We start from the raw sequence: 22,969 nt of genomic DNA, 5'->3' as shown, positions 1-22,969 counted from the left end.
ACCATTACTTCTTTATTATTTCTTTGCACGTTGATTCCAAGCTTACGTATAGAAATACATCTGGTCTAATACTGGAACATAGTGAGTTCATAAAAATAGCACCACTCTTATATCTTCCACAGCTTATCCTTTCCACAGTGCCCAGGTATCCCACAGCCAAAGTGTGAGATTTTTTAGGTTTAAACAAGGGAAATTTTTCCAAACTAGTCAGCTTTTAAATTACTTCCGTTACCTAGTAATTTACTAGCAGTGTCATGCCCTGACCAGATATGGGTGACCGCACACATGCTTTATCAAAGCTACTGGTTTCTTAATGGTGGGTAATTAACCCTTTCCCCTCAGCATTACAGATTCCTAATTAACACAAATGGCGGAAATCCGTCATGAAAGAAAACACATGCCTAGTCGATTACCTGTGGACCAAGCAGATAAATTGTTCAGTTGGATACAGTAACTTTTAGTTTGTTAGTTTCTTGTTTTTTTTAATAATTGAATTAAAAATAAGTCAAACAAAAAAACACTCCAGAATATTTAGGTTTTGAAGGTTATCCAGGGATGAAACTGATAATTATCATACCACAATACAAAATTTTCAAAAAAAAACAAGGACTTTAGGATAAAAATGCTAAAATGTTAAGCAGTACAAGGAGTATTTGTACACACTTTACCTCATTCTGGAATCAGGGCAGTCTTTAAGACCACCTGGGACTCTGAAGACCACTGATTGTCTTGCATTAAAGCCATTTTTATTTGCCATCAGGCCTAGTCTTTATGTTCAGAAACTGGCTTTTGATGTAGAGTATAGAAAGGATTATGGGATTTACAGTTTTTGCACTGACTCTCACACAGAATTTCTTTTTTTAGTCAAGAACTTTCTGCTGATGTGGCCCTATTGACAGAAGTGTCAGTGTGTGAATTACTAGAACAATACTTTTGATTTCAGTTCTGCAGTACCATTTGGTGGTGTAACTCATTCCTTGTTTCACCCTTGGCTTTTGGGAGACAACAGACAAGACGCTGGAGAACAAGAAAGTAAACATTTGTCATCAGGAAAATAGTAATGATATAGATGTGTTTTAAGTTGAGATAAAGATTAAAAGCTGTTTTTCTCTGCATCATGAAGGGAAAAAGTCTACTTTAATGCTTACTTAAAAAATTAAGTTAGGCTTGTTAATTAAGGTTTTTGCTGCTCTCTTTACACTTATGTCAACAATCTGCCATCTATTTTCACTGTCTCTCTACCTTCAAGTCTGTCATGTTTGGTGACGGCCTCTCCAACTGAATGGATGACCTTTATCACCAGCAGAAAAGCTGCGCATCCCATGACTGCTGCCGTCTCCTCTTCGAGCACAGAGCATTTCCTTCATTTTACTAAACTTGGCAGGGCCCGAAACACCGACTTGACTGCTTGTGACACAGTTTACCCCCGAGCCAGTTCTTGCACAAATGAGCATTGTAGCTGACAAGCCAGCTTTGTCTTTTAAGTCATTAGCAGTTTCTTGGTGATTTTTTTTTTTTTTTCTCAGTCTCTCTCACTCTCACTAGAGTTGCAATAGTGGGAAAGAGGGGAAAGAAGGGAATTAAAAGCAAACATGTCTTTAGACTTTAAAGGTTCAGTCCTCTAATACTTTTCAAACTTGAATACCCACTATAGATGTGTATAGTATGAAAGAGCAATGTGATTTCCTCTAAAATACTGTATATGCATAATGGACTGAATGGGGTTTTGTCAGATGAAATTCATAGTATGACTGTGTAGGAAGATTTCACTTTATGATGTATAGAAGAGCATGAACTGTAGTAGTGGGATTTTTTGGTTTATATTTAGCCTTCTATGCCACATTGGGACTTGCCTCTGAGAGCATTAATTATAAAATCGTCAACAGAGGGTGAAATTATTTAAAGTAGTACAGTGGTTATAGGATATATACACATCAATAAAACACACGTCACCCATTCAAATCGACCATGAGCTTCCTAACAAGCGAAGCTGTCAGTGTCACGTGATCGCTGACGTCTTTTGAGTGTGAGAACATTTGATTTTCTCCAGCAGGAAGAGTTCATGTGCAGCCTCTGCTAAAGGCTTTGGCCTTGATCCTCTGGGAGACGCAAAGTTGGAGTGTCACGCCTGACTGACTGAGACTTCTACAGTGTGGATTCATACCTGGTGCCCAGCAGTCACATTAGTAGGCTATGGGGGTGGAGATCTGAAAAGAACTTGGAGTGTAATGAAGGCTCTCAAGTCTGTCCCCACAGTGAGCTTCCTTATTGGGTTCATTATAGCCAGACTCCATTTGCTTTCTTACTGCCCTGTTTAATTCTTTCACACTCAGTCTGTGAGTTTCTTGTTTTGATTCCATTTTCCTCGATCAAAAAATAATAATCTGAGAATTCAATTTCCTGTCAAACCAACGTGGCTAAGATTTCCTTTTTAATTATTAAAGAAATAGTGTTTTTAGGTTCGTACACAGTGAAGCTAACTCAGACTTTTATTTGATTCACTTTAATTGTTTACTGCACTTCTAGTAACAGTGTTTTCTTTTTAACCCCGCTTGCTTTAGTGTATAGAAAAGTGTGCAATTCATATGGAGATGATAGCTGCAGATAGGAATTTTGTCAGGAAATGATGTGGCTCCATATTTGCAGATGCACTTTAATTCCTGGACGCATCCCTTGCTGTCGGTAGAGGGGTGGGGGGGGGGGAATACAGGACGTGGCGGTAAAAAGAAAAGTGTGTGTGAGAGAAAACATTAGAAGTGTTATTTGTCATTTCAAGGTATTAACCTTCTCAGGGGAAAACCCTTAACCTCAAACCACCAGGTCTCCCCCATTTCAGTATAAGACTTAAGGGGACTGGAATGTACAGTCACCTGTTCCCAGAATGCAACAGCTGTAACTTTGGTCGACTGTAGGTGGACCTAACTGGTTCATTCTGGCTTTTAGACGCCACACTTAATGACCTGACATGGTAATTAGTCTGAATATGCATGACCACTCTTGTGCTGTTGTAATTGACAGTGATCATAAAGTTGATTAAAGTCCCTGTTCTGTTATTAGACAGCATTTGGTCTTTTTGTTTTGTTTGATTGAGAATATTTTGAGAGCTTTAGGTAGGTTATTGTTTCTGAAACATTAAAGGAGTATTAGTTTTGGTCCTCAATGCAGTGCTGCAATGCACACAGTATCTAGCCTATATGATACTTTGAAACAGGGCAAATACATGTCTGTTTTAGCTAAACAAAAAATACGTTTTTAGGAAATGTATTGCAACAGTGCCCAATAGGGAAATTCCTGCTCAATTCCAACATTTAACTAAGAGAAGAAACGTCCAGATGTGTTTGTCTGAGAGCTTTTTTTTTTTTTTTTGAGGCCTGTTTTTTACATACTGTTCAGCTTACTTCAATTGAGCCGTTACAGAGGGTAAATCCTGGGTTGTTGTGTCAATCGTCTGAATCCTGTTGAAATCTTTCATGCATCTAAGAGGTTTAAAAATAATTCCCTGTAAAAACATTTCCAACAAATGTACGTATAGGCTGCAGAAGGTTTTTAATATATTTTAATATAATAATAATAATAATAATAATAATTATTATTATTATTATTATTATTATTATTATTATTATTATTATTAATACTGACACTCTTGTAACGCGGAGGCTTGTGATTTGATAGGTCTGCCCATATTTAGCTGGTCAGTCAAATGATCGGGCAGTCAAAAGGCAGGAATGTTCTTGTCTAGACTTGTTTTCTGACTTTTTTTCAACTCCTTCAAAGTAGTTAAGACGGCAGCTTAACAGTCCAAGTGACGCTGTGTGATGTAGGCATTACATGCCTGGAAAACTGCAGGAAGCTGCTCTAAAAATAACTGGGAGATTTCCTTACGCTCCAAGTGTCAGTTTGCAAAAATCTATGCTGCCCCCATCTGTTCCACTAACCTCAGTGTGAGGCATTAACGGCACAACCCCCTTTGACACCTTGGGGTTATAGTTTAAGATGACTAATGACCACTGTGTTTTTCTTATATTGGCTATACAATTATAATGAACACAGATAGAAATAAATAGTCTGATTTGCTACATGAAAAATAAAATCCATCATAAATGTTCACTATCCACCAAATTTTAAAAAAAAATCTGTTTCTCTTCAGGATTCTCTTTTTATTTTGAGTGCTAGTTTTGCTACTGTTTGAAATAAAAATTACTGGTTCATGTTGCAATTCGATGCATTTGTAACAAAGTCCAGACCTACACATGCTGCCCTCCTCCATATTACTTTTGCTCTCATTAATCCTATTAGATATTACACTATCTTAACTACAATTATGTTTTATATAAATTACTTCAACGTGAGTATCGAGTATCAAACGGAAGCTTACTATTGAGGGGAAGTTAATATAGATTCTTGTAAGTCGTTCTTTTGATCAAAGGACAGACAATATTCCAGCTTCATCTGCATGATAAGAAACATCAGTGACCTCTGTGTGAAAATCATTTAACCCTTCTTTAAATGATCAGTTCTTTAAATTAGGATACACTAATTCAGGCTTAAATTTGAATGTTTTCTCAAACTAGAGTGAGCAGAACAAATTTACAACAATAAAAAGTCATGCCTTAGACTCGCCATCTCAACAGGTACCATCCCACGGGCATGACTAGATGCTTCCGGTGTTTTACTTTTTTATCGTCACAATGATTGTTTCCTTTTTCTGTTTAAATTCTGAGCTGTGATAGCACCTCGTGTCTTTTGCATTCCCGTCTTTAATATTGCATGCTTTGATCCTCACCCTTATCTTGGAAATTGTGTTTACATATTTGAGCCTGAGACTCAGCCGAGTCTTCGCTAAATATAAACCATATATAACTTCTCCTGCAATCTAACTGTAAGTGTAGAGTTTTTATGCATAATCCAGTATTGAGACTACATTTAAAGGGTAAGAAAACATACTGAACTATTAACTTATCACCAAAAGGTAAATTTCTCAACCTTCCCCTTGCATATTATTAAAAAGCCAATTAATTTTGTTGTTGATTTATTTATTTTTATATGTATTCCATTATCTTATCACAAAGGAGCCAGCATACAGAAGAGTAGGCCTGTTACAGCTAGAGCCTTCTCTAGTCTTCTCAAAAGAAATCTCATAACTGTCTGAAGGACATTTGAGTCTCGTCTGTGAAAGAGACTGACAGGATGTGTGGCCATCGCCACAGGCAGCCCATCCCCCAGTCATGCAGGCAGTGCGAGTGGCCAGTCGTTATGATCACCGTACAGCTGTGTGATTGGAGACTCGGGATGTGACTGCTCACTTCCACCTTCTGCGCCGAGACTCCCACCTCGCCAGCGCAGCCCTCGTGCTCCTACATGCGTCAGCCATTCCCAACCGCACGGCTAATTTCCACCTGAAACCTTAATACGGCCCACAAGAGTTCAGGTATTATCAGTGTGTTGTAGACATCACTGCTGATCTTTTAAATCTGTTGAGCCCAACAAATCTCCCTTCACCTTCGGAAGTGAATCCTGTCGTCTGTCCACTGTGCAGGTAGCAGAACAGCAGGCACCCACAGTGCAATGCTCCTTATGCTCTCTCTTCTCCAGAGCTCTTGGGACACAATTATTCGGGGTCACTAAACTCTCCCCATAGATTACTTTTTCACACTTTATTTTTTGTGAAATCTTTTTGCCATAGACTACCCCTGACATCTTTAATCTCACACCTTAGCATAGTTTTTATAATAGAACCACGTGTATTTTTAAACATTTTTGTCAATAAAGAATAAGCGTTTTCACATTCTGTTTTCAAGTTTTATTGTATTTCTGCACCAATATGTTTTGTAAGGTTACTACACTAACGTACAACACAGCATCCTGGAGACCTGTTTCTTCTCTCTTATATTTTGTGCATCAACTAAAAATGCATGGTTAGAGACTGCTGAGTGACATTCTCCGTAACTGCTGATGTCTGAAGTGTTTATTTCAATTTAGTTTCAGATTTCAGGTTCAAACATTTTCAGATTTGTTTAGCTAATATCGTTTCAGCTGTTTATACATAATATCTTGTGTTACATGAATAAATATTAAACCTTTTGTTGAGACATTTCTGGAAATCACATTGTGTAATTGTGTGATTCTGAGGCCTACAGTTGTATGCTTTAACACTGGCATCTTAAACTAAACCAAAATGTATCTTATTTTACACATTCTACTTACCATCATCCTGCCCTGTACCAGCTAGCCTTCTTTAGAAGAAGAGCTGTCGTTAGCAGGGGGCTGGCGTATGACCAGGGGTGTAGGAGATGGAGGATTGTGAGTCAACACTAATCCACACAAAGGTACGCAGTTGCCTTTAATTTATACTTTACTACTTAAATAGGAATGATTCTTTGCATGCTGGGAAATGAGCCTGCTCCAGAGAGTTCGTTTTGTCTTATTCCAAAACTTCTTGTTTTTTGTACAAGCACCTGATTGTCACACATTGAAATGAAGAACCTGTTCAAAACTGAATACGCTCTCACCTGACTGTTTGTTTGGTGAGTTGGTTACTTGTTTGAGTGTCTTGTTTCTTTTCATTTGTAATTATCTTCATGTTTGTACAGTTTATCCGTGCACATGCATATAAAGGAAGTTACAGGCACTTTTGTGGTAGATAGATAAAATGTTGTGTGGAGTGGCTCCTAAAGATTTTATGCATGAAATAATTATAACCAAAGTAATTGAAATGGGCTTTCCATTTTTACTAAGTTGTTAATATCAGATGAATATGTGCTAAAATGAATAGCCCTATTTGCATCAGGAATGCTCTGTAGAGCACTTGACACCCTGCCTAAAAAAAGACGAGAGGTGACCTAGGAAACCTAATTAGCTTCTTAGCAAAGACTGAAATTATGCACTTTTAAGTTGCCATTTACAAGTGGAATTGCAAAACTGAAGTACCTTTTATCATGATTTTTTCATGTGCATTCCGTCTTTAATTTAAATAGCACCTTAACGTGAAAACTGCCTTCCACCTGTTTTGAGTTTTCATCTTGTAATGTATATTGTTATAGTCTGTATATATCCCCTAAAATGTGTATGTTTTAGTTATTTATTGGCATTCATTAAAAAAAAAAGACTGTTAGGATTTTCTTCTGGTGCAGCACACCAGCATATACAACCATAGAACCATATATAAAAACAGAGACAGTTCAAGTACCAAATGACAATACACGTACGATACAATATAATACAGTGCAATACAATGTATAAAAAATATACATAAGATGTATATGTATGTACTACAGAATTGGTGTACTTAATTGTTAGAATAGCGTGTGCTATTCTCATGTGTTGTGTATTCTCCTGATATTTAATTTTAAAAGAATTAACAGGGTCAAATCATTTTTTTAATGCAGATGGTGCAATACTTGCAAAGTAAACCTGATCTAAGATCTTGGTGCCCTATACACCAACTGTCATGTTAAAGAGATGTTTCCAAATTTTGATTAAAATTAGGGCATTTAAATGTATGGAATACAGCAGATTACGTTAATATTTGGCACTTGGTTCTAGAACAACTTGATTTGTTCTTGTTGTCGTGTTGCTATCGTGTTTCAGGTTTATTTAACATTATTATATGTTAATTTGATTAATTAAATCCCCATGAACCCTTGTGTTCCTGTAATTCCTTGTCTTGTTTTTTAACATCTTGGTGCTAATGTATGCATCTTATATTATCAGTGTGTGCAGACTTCAGTTTTGTATATAGCAGGACTGACTTTTATATGTCTATGCTTTACTGCTTTGGAAAAGTATACGATTGTTACAGCACAGCTTGCTTGTTTTTGATGCTCAGACACCTTTGTACACACCTCTCATTACCACACCCTCTGTGCCCAGGGAGATTCTCTTGTGCACTCGGACTGATGCACTATTTTTACATCTGTGCTTCCATAGAAAGGTGCAGTGAGTAGCAGAGATGCATCATTCAGTCTATATTTAATTCAACCTGTACAGGCCAAATAAGATGACATAAATACACAGAATTTTTGTAATTATTTTTAATTTTCCTGTATTATCTACGTTACAGTGAAGTCATCGATCCCAGCTCTACGAGGAAGTTCTACGGCTGATGACCCGATCTTGTGCCACAGAGTTTCCCACTCTGCACGCTTATTATTATTATTATTATTATTATTATTATTATTATTATTATTATTATATTTTTGGTTGTTTTTTGTGTGAAAATCTATAATTTATTATTACTGGCTGGGAGAACATTTATTTTATGCAGTAAGTAACCTAAATAGCTGTAGCTCACAATTTGTCACACTTGGTGCTATCTGTTTGAGCAGCATCAGCACCTTTACCACATTTGCTACAGATCTTTGGTATAGTATTTACATTGTGTTAATCACAGACCTGGCATACTGAAAGTAAACTTGGGTTTCAAATCAGTGTCTCAGAAATCCTAGTTTCTTAGAAGTGTTAGCTTTACAGAACTGGTGATTTTATTTTCTCAGTTGTAGTAAGGACCTTGTTTCCAATAATATATCTGTAGTCTGTATAGTATAGTGGAGTGCCTCTTTTTTATTTTTCTTAATTTTGAATGCATCGCTATTACTTTTTGCTTTGAATCTCCATCACTATATTTTGTGGCATTTGATTGCTTCTCTGCTTTGATTATTGCAAAGCCATTCAGCTGAGGCAGAAGATTGTCAAAGCTCTGTTGTCACCACATCTCGAATTTTGAATTATTTCTGATAAATAACACAAACCTTTATTGGCACATGCACATTGTTCACAGGATATTTAAAATGATTTGTAGATTAACTTTAATACTGCAAGTTCTTTTTCCAGAAAATCAATAATCATTAATCACTGAATCAAGCAGAGCAACAAGTAGAACTTCATTTAGTTTGAAAGGCAGTACAGTACACAGGAAAATGAACTAATGTTTGTTTGTTTTTTGGTAGAAATGGGAATAGTTTTTCACGTGTCAGATAAACAGGTACAAAGGATGAGGTTTTGTGGTAGATATATTGATATATGAAGTTCCCAATGAGCTGTCTCCTACTTTGTAGGACTTAGGCTAGATGGTAAACTCCCCCCCCCCCCGATATATAAAATGCTAGTCGGCTCTTAAGTTGTTGTTTTTTTCCCTCAGTTGTTCAGATATAAACCACAAAACCACAGGTTGTACTTTAAATTATCATAATGTCTACAAAAGCATAGACAAAGAGTCAAGCAAACACACATTATCATTCCACATATATTTTTTTGAACTTTCAAAAGAATTGCTAATCAAATCAGTTTTTGTTTTTGTTTCTGAAACATTTGAACATTTCATTTCTGTATAAGTTTTACACTTAATTTCCCTTAAGATAAACATACTTACTAACTTAAAAACATACCCTATTCCTACAAAATCATTGGGAAGACACTGGTGGAAAGTCCAGCAACTTCATGCTCGGTAACATTCACTGTGGCATTAAATCTGATAGGCTGAAACTTAAGAATAAAATTGTGTGTGTGTGTATATATATATATATATATATATATATATATATATATATATATATATATATATATATATATATATATATAATGTTTTATTTTTGTTACTATTATTTCAAACCCTGCATCTATTTCTGCCCTGCTTTGGCCATGAATATCAGAAAAGCCTGGTTTGTTGTCAGTAAAAATGCTTTGCGGCAGGTGTCACAACAGGACAAGATGTTTCTAAGTATCACAGGGCATCTTTAGAAGTGACTGACATTGGCCTCAGTCACTTCGTAGAACTAAGAGGGGTTTCACAGAAGCTGGTTCCTATAAGGGGAGTTCTTTGAAGACACTGAGTTTCACAGAGAACAGTGCTCACGGGACACAAAGGCAGGGGATTATGGTGACTAATAACTAAATTAGCCTCAGGGAAGGTGTGGGGCAGAATGGATTTTAAAAAGCAGTATTTTAACAGTGATCTTCATTATTTTAATGCATCAGCTGATAAGCGCATAATGATTGATTCCAGCCACCTATTTAAATACAAGGAAGGCCTGGATTCTGTGAATAAACTGTTTACCTCACCTACAAAATACTTTGTGAGACACACCAATGTCTGCATTGGAGCCAATGTCACTTCCTTCCTTCCAGGTAGGATGCAATGTTTTTACTGTAAGTAGAGGAACTGTAAGTGGCTTTATTTCCCTCTTCTCTAATGCACATCTCCCTCTCTGGTTTAATGTATTGTCGTTTTCAATCCACTGCTACAAAAGGTCTTCCACGTATGTTATCTATAGCCAGGCAATTACTTCTTGCAGCCTGTTTATTACTTTAGATCATGTATAAAATGGGCTTTGTTTCTCAGCGAACACACTCCTAGTGTATTTGAAAGGTTTTCAGTACAGGTGTGTTCTGACCTTAGAGTGATCAATGGATATAGGTTTTAGTATCGAGTCATTACCCTTTTGTCATTGACAGCACTTTAAAGACCCAACGAAGTGAGCTCTGTTCAGTCTTAAGTTCACTGTCTATTATAGTTTATTACTCCTGTGTAAGAAACACTCCTGGGTATTTGATGTATTTGTCCCCATGTTCATGTTAAGGCTGGCATGTCAAATACTTTGACACTCGTATTTGTCTAGCTTACATCCTGCTCTAGTTTCACGTGAAGCATGATGGTAGTAGGCTATATTTTACAGGTAAAGTGTGTTTAAAATCATTTATCACCTTTGTTGATGCCTTTGACATCATCTGTTTATGTGTAATTACTTTGCCAATTAAAGATTTGTTTGCATGCAACGTGATTTATTTGTTTTTAAAGGTAACATTTGGTAAAAGCATATGTTTTACTCTTTCACCAGTGCATCAACTACTATTTAAATTCTGTGATATTGGCCAATACAGGTGGTATTTAAATATTTTACCATTTCAGTACTTATCAATAGTATTATTTAATAGAAAGCTTGTATTTGTGTATGAAAACCCATCAAACCACTAAAATATACCCCCCCCAGTTGGTGCAAAGTTGTTTAAGTGAAGGTTAATATATAGTGATAGCACATGGATGCTGTGTACTCTTTTTCACAAAAAGAGTTCATTAAAATGAATGTCTTATCTGGGTATATATCACCCATTTTTCCCTCCCTTCAGCTCCTGACCTCTAAAGAAAATGAACAACTGTATATTCTCAAATGTTCAGATGTGACTTCCTGAGTAAAAATAATTCTAGTTGTGCTCCGATGTGTTAGTTCTTTGTATGGTGTTTCTTGTGTTGCTTTATTGGGCAGGGAAGAAAGGGGAGTTGGGCCGGGCTTCAGACACAGGACATTGTTTTTACCACTCATGGCAAACCTATAGATGTGTTAAAAGAAAATGTATTTGGTAGCGCATCTACTAATGAACACAGCTGTCTAAACGCTTGCCATATTGCCAGACTCAGTTTCTTTAAGGCTTATTGTTGGGCCTCCTTTTCAAACCATAATATTAGACCACCCCTGGGATTGACCATCTGGCAATTGAACTGTGCAGCTCCACTTCCTCTCCAGGCTCCTCCCCGAGAGGTCGTGAGCACCCTGCACCCATAAGCGCCACCCTGTATGGTACTGCAGCGAGGAAATGAAACTCAGACATGAAGCATAAAAAAGCTCAGCTGAAGACACACATTGACTTAGCATCCAGGTTCAGTCCACATATCCAGCATTACAAAAAGCACACAGTTTAGCTTAACGCAACACGAGTGTGCATCAGAGAAACAAAATTCTAATCAGCTGACATGAAAGGAGACTGGGCCCGTGCTAGTTGTCAGTCATTAAAATGATTTGTTTTAATTGCCTCTGTTCGGTGCATCTGTGCTTGTGTGATCGTGTTTGCATTCCAGGTGTGTGTTCATGGAGGTATTTCAGCTGCTACTGAAGTCGATTAAATAGTTGTCTATACATTGCTGTTTATAATTTATTGAATATGGTTCTTTAATTATTTATATGTTTTTATTCATGTATAATATTTGCTTTTATTTAAGATGTAGTGCATAGATCTTTTGCACTGCATTGTATTTCAAAGTAGTTGACATTCTTTATATTAGTCTGCTTTATATACAGTAATGGCTGAGTGGATTTACTCAGTTATTTCAGAACTATTAAATACTGAAATCTTTCCTTCTATTGAACTGTATAATTGCAGTGTGTGTATGCACTTAAAATGAATGAACCAAAATCCATTACAATACTGGCCACAATTCACTAGCTAGTCAAACTTAGTCAATTAGGCAGTTACTGAACTATGGTGGAAAATAAACACCCTTATAGACATCAAGTAATTACTGCTGCCCAAAAGATAATTATAGTGCTGTAAAGTGCAACAAGATACACTGAGTTTACAGGGTGTCAAATCCCTTCTCATAATCTTCCAAGTACCCAAAAGATAAAGAACCCCTAAAGTACCTTGGGGAGGGTCTCTTAAATATGCTTGCTTTGTTTAAACAATCTGAAATGCCTTTAGCTGTGCATAACAGTGTTGAAGGTCTGTATTCCTTCTTTCTTTAAATAATAGATATTAATTTATTAATGCAGTCACTTACTTTCAAAGTCAGGATTATAGTTACCAAGTCAGTATCATCCAACATTTCAGTCTAAAACCTACAGTCCTCAACAGGGATTTATACTGTACTATGCAATTTTGGGCACATGCCAAAGCCTTGTGACATTTGAAATGCATGGATCACACCTTGTTGCTGTGCTTTCCTCACAGACTTCAGTCATCTTTGTTCATTAGAGTTTATATCAGCAGTTACTTCTAAGAATTGCCAATTACTCTAAAGTGTTCTCTCTTAAGGATGTTTCATTGTTGTTCTCATTCCTACTTGAAGCAGAATATGCATTCCCTGCCCTTCGGGTACTACAGAGTGTCCTGTACAAAGGATAGCGTCTCGCATGGATTCCTTGATCTGTCAATACGCACGTCCTGCATTTCAATATTGAGCTGAGCCCCCCCCCCACACACACACACGCACACACACATAAAAGATGCTAATACATACACTTAGCTGAGACATAACTGGTTTGACTCACTGAAAAACAAGATCAGATTCCAGCAGCACTCATTGTAACAGTAACGTTATCAGGCAGTGTGAGAAACAACACAATCGGCTCCATGTTAATTCCTGTAGATAAAAGCAGAACTTTTATGTGACAGGCAATACAAAATACTTTTCAGCACACACAACTGCATTGCTGACTGAGCATCCAGTAAAACTCAATTAATTTGCACTAAAAGGTGCAGTAGAAATGTTCCGACGCAGAAAGCGCTGCCTCTCTCCAAATGCAACGCCCATTCGTGCACCTGTCAATGACAAACAAAATTATTTACACCTTTTTAATCACCGCCACAGCTTGAATCCCAAGTACTCATGCATTTTAAAATAGGGTCATTCCTCAATGCAATAACAAAGTACCCTGTAAAGATTTCCCTACATAGGCAATTCAAATTCACTAACACTGATGAAACTGAGCATTCCTCAGCTGTCTCCAGTCAAAGGCAGGGCTACAAAGACCCTCTTATTACAAGAGGTGCAAAAAGTGTTTCCTTTTCTGAAAATCGCCCGCATGCAGCTCAGATAATATCAATGTAAGGCTTTTGCATTGTCATGTCAGTGCTTGCACACACCCCTAAGAATGCAAATAATTATTTTTTATTAAAGGCATGTAGGAAATATACACTGTTTGTGTTTTAATGATTCATTTTTTAAGCTTCTGTTTGCCATAAAGAGTGAATGAGAGCATGGTGCGGTGCACGCCTGAAACAAAAAGCAGAATGCTGCAATGTAATTTCCCCAATTCAGAAGGCACAGAAAGACATTTGAGGATGGTCTTTCCACCACTATGCTTGAGCATAAAGGTAGTTGTATGTGATAAAGTGCTACCTCGTCTATCAATAACAAGGTCTGTATAAGTCAAGAGGATGAATGATTTCTGGCCTCGTAGCATTTCGCTGTAAAACCCTGGGTTGATCGCTAAACACGAAATTCCCCCAGGTCACATTCTTCATTTATTTTGTCTGCATCAGCAGCCATAACCACAGGTGTAGCGCGCCTTTACCAGCCACATCAGATAAATCAATGAGCAGCAATAATAAATTCATGGATTTTCTTTTGTGTGAGCAAATATAGGCGTTCCAAAATGTTCATTTTTCCACCACATTTCCTGAGTCAAATCTCTTGTCTGAATGCATTTTGGGAGTTAGATAAACACCTGAAGTTGCCGGATTACGTATTCTAATTACATGCTGTGTTTAGATTATACTGTGCAGTCGGCCAATTCAGGCTGGACCTGCTTAGAGCCCCTAAATCAATATTCCATTTTCGCCTACTGCTTTCCTTAATTAGAACTGCACACCTTGCTACACACTATATAAATCTGCAGCAATACATGGGATTAGGAGGGCAGGCTTCATAGCAACATGAACTAATTATATTACCCCATAATAAACGGTCGCATAAACAAGCTTGCTAATGCAGCCAGGGGTGAAGATCTCTCTAGCTTTATGTCTTGCTATGAAGTCGGCTGTTAGGAGCATTTTCTGTAGACAGGCTTGTGTATCATCAAAGGGTTGTTTAATCTGATCAAAACCTTCATATATAATTCCTTTCATGATGTATACAGTATGTATATATATATTTTATATATATTTTGTGTGTGTTATTTTTTTCCCAATTTACAGTACAACATAGCACCTACACATTCTTTATATTTTGGACTTTTTTTTTTCTCAAACTCTCCTGAGTTATATGTGAAAATAACAGAAAATGTTTCATATTATTGATAAATACAATTTGTACAGCTTGTTTCACGGACAACTATTAGCAGGACTACTCTACATAAAATAACATTGGTTAGACTTGCTTATTCAGGTCTGTCACCCTACCCCTTACATATTAATGCTGTATACTTAATTACAATAAGCATTTTAGTCTTATCAGTTACTGAGCCTATTGTAGCATCCTGTTGTTTTGGGTTAATTGAATATCACAGTACTTTGAATGTGCCTAGTAACTCGGCATGTAAAGTTACTACTTAAAATCAATATGAATTTTTCTTCTAAATCAACCTGCTGCATAAATGTTGGTAAATGGATGCCTGTTTTCTACTTAAAAAACAACAGCATGGTTGAGTCTTTTATATATTTTTTCTTGGCATTGTTTGACAGGTCCACTTTCCTTGAAATACATTTTTTTTCAACCATCTCCGGTCCATCATTAATGCACAAACACCTGTCAAATGCCAGATAAGTTGCATAATTTCAGCAGCAGTTTAAACAGATTGTTGCTTAGTTCCTTTTGTGCAGGGGATGTTGAGAACGAAACTCAGTCCTCAGATCCACTGAAGGAACAAGCTGGACTATACCAGGAAGGGGACATACAAGGTGGAATTAAGAAACTAAATTAACAGTACAGTGAATAAACATGAATTGGAAATTAGTTATGAACATGATAATTGGGTAATGTGGTAGGCATCTTTCTACATTGCAAAGACAAAGGCCTGTTAAAGTGAAGACAGACAAAATTTGCACTTTTGCACATGTACTCTTGAGGAAAGAAATGGAAGGTATCAAAGGTGGCATTTGCATACAACTGTACTTACTTACTGTTTTAACCTGTGTTGGAAATGTTGGTTTGATTTCTGACAACAGCTGACCAATAGTAGCTTGGCCTAAGACATATATAGTAGCTAAACCATTCTCCAGCTGAAGCATATTTCTATGTGGTTCACCAGGGCCTACACAGCACAGCCCTGGCTGTAGAGAGAGGATTAATTAATGCCGGTGAAGTAGTCCCCATTTAGCCTCATTACGTGGTATTTGTGCATTTAAACTAATGATTGTACCGCTTCTCTAAACTGCTGTTTTGTTTCTGTTTCGGCAGTTACAAATTACAACAACGTGGTGGAGGCGAACTCCGATTCGGACGATGAAGATAAGCTGCATATAGTGGAGGAGGAGAGTCTGACAGACGCCGCAGACTGTGACAACAATGTGCCAGAGGACGACCTGCCAACCGACCCCGCAGTATTACCCGAGGATGGGCAAGGAGAGAATGAAGAAGGTTGGGAGGAAGGTGAGGCATCCCTAATACTGCAGACCTAGGGTCGGATTAAATCAAAACTTTGACCCAGCCGCCAGCAAACTACAAACCTGAACACCATAGCGGTTACATTTCTGAATTGAAGAAAGTGGAATCTTACTAAAAATGAACCCGCAAATGACTACAGTTCTGTAGTTTTCGATTAGCGGGTGGGTCACGGTTTTAATTTAATCCCAGCCCTACTTCCTTGAGCTCTCCCCAATACCTTCAAACTGAACCACGAACAAAGGAATGGTAAATGTCTTTTGTTATGATAGTTTAAAAAAAAAAAACGTACAGTTGAAGATAAAAAGGGCACTTGTATGTATTAATTCCAGCACAAGTTCAGTCTTACAGTCACAAGAAACAAAAATAAACACTAAAATCATTTTAATACTGTAACAATAAACAAACAATGCTGGGCAGTTTTATATTCTGTAGCTTCACTGTTGATTTATGCATTGAAAATTAGATTGAATATGTTTTTGATTCTCCAATTCACATTTCCTTACGTTTAAAATCATTATTTGGATGTCGCAGGATGTACAAATCAGTCTTTGTGTGATTTGTAAGTGAAAGGAAATAATACCATTTCTTAATTTGGCCAATACTTTCAGTAGTGCAACATATGGCTTTAACATGCCATACTCGGCTTCTTTAGTAACAGGAAAAACTCAAATACATTATTTTATAAGTATTGTGAAATTCATGCCATCAGGGTAGCAGATGTTGAAATTGAATAGTAAATAAATATTGAATTTACCCTTTAATCTTTTACTCTTTTAAATAACAAAACATATTAGAACTTCCCATGACTCGGCCTTGTAATTACCCGCTTTTTATCTTAGATTTTTTTGTGAGATAACGGAAAATACCAAAAAAAAGTGTCTGTGTCTGGCATCAGTTATGTTTGTTTTTTAACTTCTTACCATCCCACACAGCGTACCTGCAAAAGACAAACCATAAATAAGTAACACAAACTTGTAGGTTTATTCCCTTCCTCTACTATTTGCAATTCCTTTGAAAAGTCTACATGTATTTATCTAATAAAAGACATATTAATAACGTAACTATTTGGGAATGAAAATTCAGTGGTTCTCAGAAACCTAATGTACAACTTTCCTCAGTTATAGTCCATTTGCTTGACTATTTCTATAGCTTTTTTAACTCTTTTGTATTTTCCTGTTGATTATAACCTGTGGTAAAATTGGAGGAAATAATTGCTAGTAGAAATCACGAAAGTGCTTTAATGGTGAGTGCAGAAAAGGAAATCTATATTTACTCCACAGACCGAGGACCAAACGGTTTATGAATAGAGCTCATGTTGAGAAGGAAAGAACTAAAATGAGCTAACTGCTGGTTAAAGGTGAAGTAGCAATATGTAAACATTAATTAAAAATATAGAATTTCAGTGTTGCTTTTCTATTCCCTTTTTAATTTAAAACTAAAATAACATAATACTTACAGGATTTCAATGTTTATTCAGATTTTATACCCCCTTTCCTAGCTAAACAAAACAAAAACGTAAAGGTCTCGTATGTAGAGAGTTTTTCAGGCGTAAGTGTGAATTACAACTCACTGTTTGCAGCTAGAAAGATATTTCTGTTAAATGTTATGTTTTAAAAGCACCATTAAAGTTGCTAGTTACCAGATTCAGTATGTTAATACACTGTGAAAATAAGATTCAAGTAGCACTGTTGTGTGAGTGCGGTCATAATATTGTTGAGGATGTGTGTGTTTATTCCAGTGTGGGACTGATGCTCTCCATTAAGTGTGTCTTCACTGACCTCACAGAGTTGTTCATTATATAACATCAATACCTTGTATCTGAAAGTGATACATCAGACTTTAAGCAGAAGGATATGCGGACCAACCAAGAAACCATGGTCAGGGGAATGTCATGGAATGGGTCTGAAGGAAATTGGCCGGGTGAACCTGTACAGATAGCTACATGACGCCGCAGAATGCTATTGCAGCCTGTGGCCACAGACCACACACAACGCTTTCCAGCAGGAACATTGCCCATAAAAGATAAAAGCTTTGATCTAGACTACTGCAGATATATAGAGTATATATATATAAAGTTAATTATGTGTATAAGTTAAATATATATATATATATAGTGTCTATAGAAAGCATACACCCCTTTTGAAGTTCTTTTTTACATTTTGTTGTTTCAGTGTCTCAGAATTTCATGCATTTAAATTATGATTTTTTTCACTACTTATCTACACACCATCCTCCACACTGTTAAGGGAGGGAAATGTATTAAAAATACAAAACTGAAATATCATAATTGGATACTCCCACCTTAGTTAATACTTGGTGGAAGCACCTTTGGCAACAATTACCTGACCTTTTTGGAAATTTTACCTTTTTTCCTTATTCACTCCAGTGTAGTTGTGGCTGTGTGCTTCGGGTCGTTGTCTTACTGAAAGTAGGGATGGGTTTGTCCCAAACCCATCACTTTGCATTTAGGCCCAAACGTTCCATTTTACTTTTGTCAGACCACAACATGTTGCCACATCCCAGAGTTGTTTTGAAATCTCATTTGAAATGCACTACCCAGCAGAGGGAACCTACAGGAACTACTAAATTGATCCTGAAATCATGCAAATCACTACAGTGTAACCCAGATGGATGCCACTTACCTAGGTGTGTGATTTTGCGATGGATAACACATGAGACATTTATCTAAGCTATTTTATTTTAAAAAAATATATACATTTTCTGCACATTTCTAAAATATTTGTTTCACTAGGAAGTTATGGAGTAGAATGTGAAGATAAATGGTGAAAATAATAATTATATATATATATATATATATATATATATATATATATATATATACACTCACCTAAAGGATTATTAGGAACACCTGTTCAATTTCTCATTAATGCAATTATCTAACCAACCAATCACATGGCAGTTGCTTCAATGCATTTAGGGGTGTGGTCCTGGTCAAGACAATCTCCTGAACTCCAAACTGAATGTCTGAATGGGAAAGAAAGGTGATTTAAGCAATTTTGAGCGTGGCATGGTTGTTGGTGCCAGACGGGCCGGTCTGAGTATTTCACAATCTGCTCAGTTACTGGGATTTTCATGCACAACCATTTCTAGGGTTTACAAAGAATGGTGTGAAAAGGGAAAAACATCCAGTATGCGGCAGTCCTGTGGGCGAAAATGCCTTGTTGATGCTAGAGGTCAGAGGAGAATGGGCCGACTGATTCAAGCTGACAGAAGAGCAACTTTGACTGAAATAACCACTCGTTACAACCGAGGTATGCAGCAAAGCATTTGTGAAGCCACAACACGTACAACCTTGAGGCGGATGGGCTACAACAGCAGAAGACCCCACTGGGTACCACTCATCTCCACTACAAATAGGAAAAAGAGGCTACAATTTGCACAAGCTCACCAAAATTGGACAGTTGAAGACTGGAAAAATGTTGCCTGGTCTGATGAGTCTCGATTTCTGTTGAGACATTCAGATGGTAGAGTCAGAATTTGGCGTAAACAGAATGAGAACATGGATCCATCATGCCTTGTTACCACTGTGCAGGCTGGTGGTGGTGGTGTAATGGTGTGGGGGATGTTTTCTTGGCACACTTTAGGCCCCTTAGTGCCAATTGGGCATCGTTTAAATGCCATGGCCTACCTGAGCATTGTTTCTGACCATGTCCATCCCTTTATGACCACCATGTACCCATCCTCTGATGGCTACTTCCAGCAGGATAATGCACCATGTCACAAAGGTCGAATCATTTCAAATTGGTTTCATGAACATGACAATGAGTTCACTGTACTAAACTGGCCCCCACAGTCACCAGATCTCAACCCAATAGAGCATCTTTGGGATGTGGTGGAACGGGAGCTTCGTGCCCTGGATGTGCATCCCACAAATCTCCATCAACTGCAAGATGCTATCCTATCAATATGGGCCAACATTTCTAAAGAATGCTTTCAGCACCTTGTTGAATCAATGCCACGTAGAATTAAGGCAGTTCTGAAGGCGAAAGGGGGTCAAACACAGTATTAGTATGGTGCTCCTAATAATCCTTTAGGTGAGTGTAGAGTACTGTGCAAAAGTTTTAGGCAGGTGTGAAAAAATAAGTAAGTAAGTAAGTAAAATAAGTAAGAATGCTTTCAAAAATAGACATGTTAATAGATTATATTTATCAATTAACTAAATGCAAAGTGAGTGAACAGAAGAAAAATCTACATCAAATCCATATTTGATGTGTGACCACCTTTTGCCTTCAAAACAGCATCAATTCTTCTAGGTACACTTGTACAAAGTCAGGGATTTTGTAGGCATATAGTCAGGTTTCTGATTAAACAGTTATACCAGACAGGTGCTAATGATCATCAATTCAATATGTAGGTTGAAACACAATCATTGACTGAAACAGAAACAGCTGTGTAGGAGGAATAAAACTGGGTGAGGAACAGCCAAGCTCAGCTAACAAGGTGAGGCTGCTGAAGACAGTTTACTGTCAAAAGTCAGACACCATGGCAAGACTGAGCACAGCAACAAGACACAAGGTAGTTATACTGCATCAGCAAGGTCTCTCCCAGGCAGACATTTCAAGGCAGACAGGGGTTTCCAGATGTGCTGTCCAAGCTCTTTTGAAGAAGCCAGAGAAACAGGCAATGTTGAGGACCGTAGACGAAGTGGTCAGCCAAGGAAACTTACTGCAGCAGATGAAAGACGCATCATGCTTACTTCCCTTCGCAGTCGGAAGATGTCCAGCAGTGCCATCAGCTCAGAATTGGCAGAAAACAGTGGGACCCTGGTACACTCATCTACTGTCCGGAGAAGTCTGGTCAGAAGTGGCTTCATGGAAGACTTGCGACCAAAAAGCCATACCTCCGACGTGGCAACAAGGCCAAGCGACTCAACTATACATGAAAACACAGGAACTGGGGTGCAGAAAAATGGCAGCAGGTGCTCTGGACTGATGAGTCAAAATGTGAAATATTTGTCTGTAGCAGAAGGCAGTTTGTTCACCGAAGGGCTGGAGAGCGATACACGAATGAGTGTCTGCAGGCAACGGTGAAGCATGGTGGAGGTTCCATGCAAGTTTGGGGCTGCATTTCTGCAAATGGAGTTGGCGATTTGGTCAGAATGAATGGTCACCTCAATGTTGAAAAATACAGGCAGATACTTATCCATCATGCAATACCATCAGGGAGGCAAAAGTGGCTGCAGGTATCTCCTACTGCAGAATCCAGCACTGTTTGTTGTTGAAGTTCAGAGCTGAAGATAAAGCAGCAGAGAATCATATAACATATAATCATATAATCATATGACAGACATACACAGCAAACCGTCTTCTTGAATCTTGAGGGTTCCTTCATAACGCTATGCCTCCTGATGCACTAAGGTGTCCTATTATTAAGGATAGATCTTAATCTAAGAAGAGTGTGGTGGTATACGTGTGCCCATACCCAATCCTCTGTATCGCGAACATGAATGGAAACCATCTAAAACATTCCTGCAGTTGAGAGTTGGCAAGGCTGTGGCTTTGTGAGATTCTGTCTCCTGTCTCCTGTCTCCTGTCTCCTGAGCTGATGGAGACCTGATAGATCGGACCGCACTGATCCTCCAGCTCCAGCTGTTTTATCTTGACTCTAGAGATGGAGAAAGCCAGACTAAATACATAAAAAGGAATATTCAATACTTCAAATTCTTTGATATGTAATATGATAATGTAATATAACTGTATAATGAGTAAGCCTCCCAATCTGATTTTATTTAGTGTTAATAGGTTGGTAACTAAAGGTATATCTGAAACATATTTGTTGGAGAGCCAGTCACTTTCCTGTACTACATATTTTCATACAGTTTTGTGCAATTTCAATAAAAGATACATGTTTTAACAGTGTTCTGGTTTAAAAACAAAATCAAGCTACTCAGATGTTAAAAAGTAGGTTTGCCAAGTGGATAGAATAGCTGTTTCTATTTGTATCATTTATAGTAAGCAGGAATGGACTGATACCACATGCAGTTCTCTTACATTTTTGGGTAAAGATTTATATGATGCTACATGCTACATTAAAGTACTTCACAGAGAGAGGGGATTCCTACATAGCAGAGATCCTGGTGTGTACCTTTAATCAAATTATCAAGGGGAAAATATGTAAAAGTCTGACAGTACTTAAAAGAGAGGTGTGTGGGGTTGATGATCCATTTAAGGTATTGAAAGCAATGCTATACATTAAGCAGACATATGAATAAAAAAATGGCTCCTTACCTTTTAAAACACTTCTTATTAACTATATTCACCAGGGAGTTAGCATCATCCAATAGAGCAGAACAAGTGCATTGAAAAAGCTTTAATGTAATAGCACTGTCAGTTAAATTATATATATGTATATATATATATATATATATATATATATATATATATATATATATATATATATATATATATAGTTAATCTTGTTAATAATTAATGTTCAACTCCTTTAAAGTACAGTCACCACTAAAACTTGTTTATGAATGAGGTGTGTATAAAATAAATAAATAGCATGAATTACTTAATTATTTAATTAAAACGGTAAACAGCTTAGCACAGGTGCGAGTACTGCTGTTTGTTGTTTTTTACAGCATGGATAAAGAAAGTATTAGTTAAGAAACATACATTACTCCATCTACGCCAGATAAATTACCTCTCCCAGCAGAGTTCTGTATTTCTTTATTATGGATTTAAGAGTTGTCTGGTTCTTTGAGTTATCCCCATTACTGCTCTGCACTCCTTTATTGTCAAATCAACTCTTGCTTGCCCTCCTCCGTCTTCTGTAATTAGACACCTGAATTACCACTTAAAAGAGTGTGTGCAGGAACACAAAGATGCAACTTAAATGAAGAAGACCTGTGTC

At 37.3% G+C, this 22,969-nt stretch overlaps 1 protein-coding gene across 3 annotated transcripts in view; it reads left to right on the top strand.

The window, feature by feature from the left end:
* Nucleotides 1-22,969, top strand: part of zeb1b (zinc finger E-box binding homeobox 1b) — an 89,609-nt gene that overhangs the window by 44,325 nt on the left and 22,315 nt on the right. For all 3 annotated transcript variants that reach the window (XM_066717786.1, XM_066717785.1, XM_066717787.1), the window contains one exon: nucleotides 15,887-16,078. In XM_066717786.1, coding sequence (XP_066573883.1) covers nucleotides 15,887-16,078 — 192 coding nt within the window. The remainder of the gene's footprint in view (nucleotides 1-15,886; nucleotides 16,079-22,969) is intronic.

This window comes from Amia ocellicauda, chromosome 2 (genome assembly GCF_036373705.1).
Source record: "Amia ocellicauda isolate fAmiCal2 chromosome 2, fAmiCal2.hap1, whole genome shotgun sequence".
In the NCBI taxonomy this organism is placed as follows: Eukaryota; Metazoa; Chordata; class Actinopteri; order Amiiformes; family Amiidae; genus Amia; species Amia ocellicauda.
This window is presented reverse-complemented; position numbering and strand designations above follow the sequence as displayed.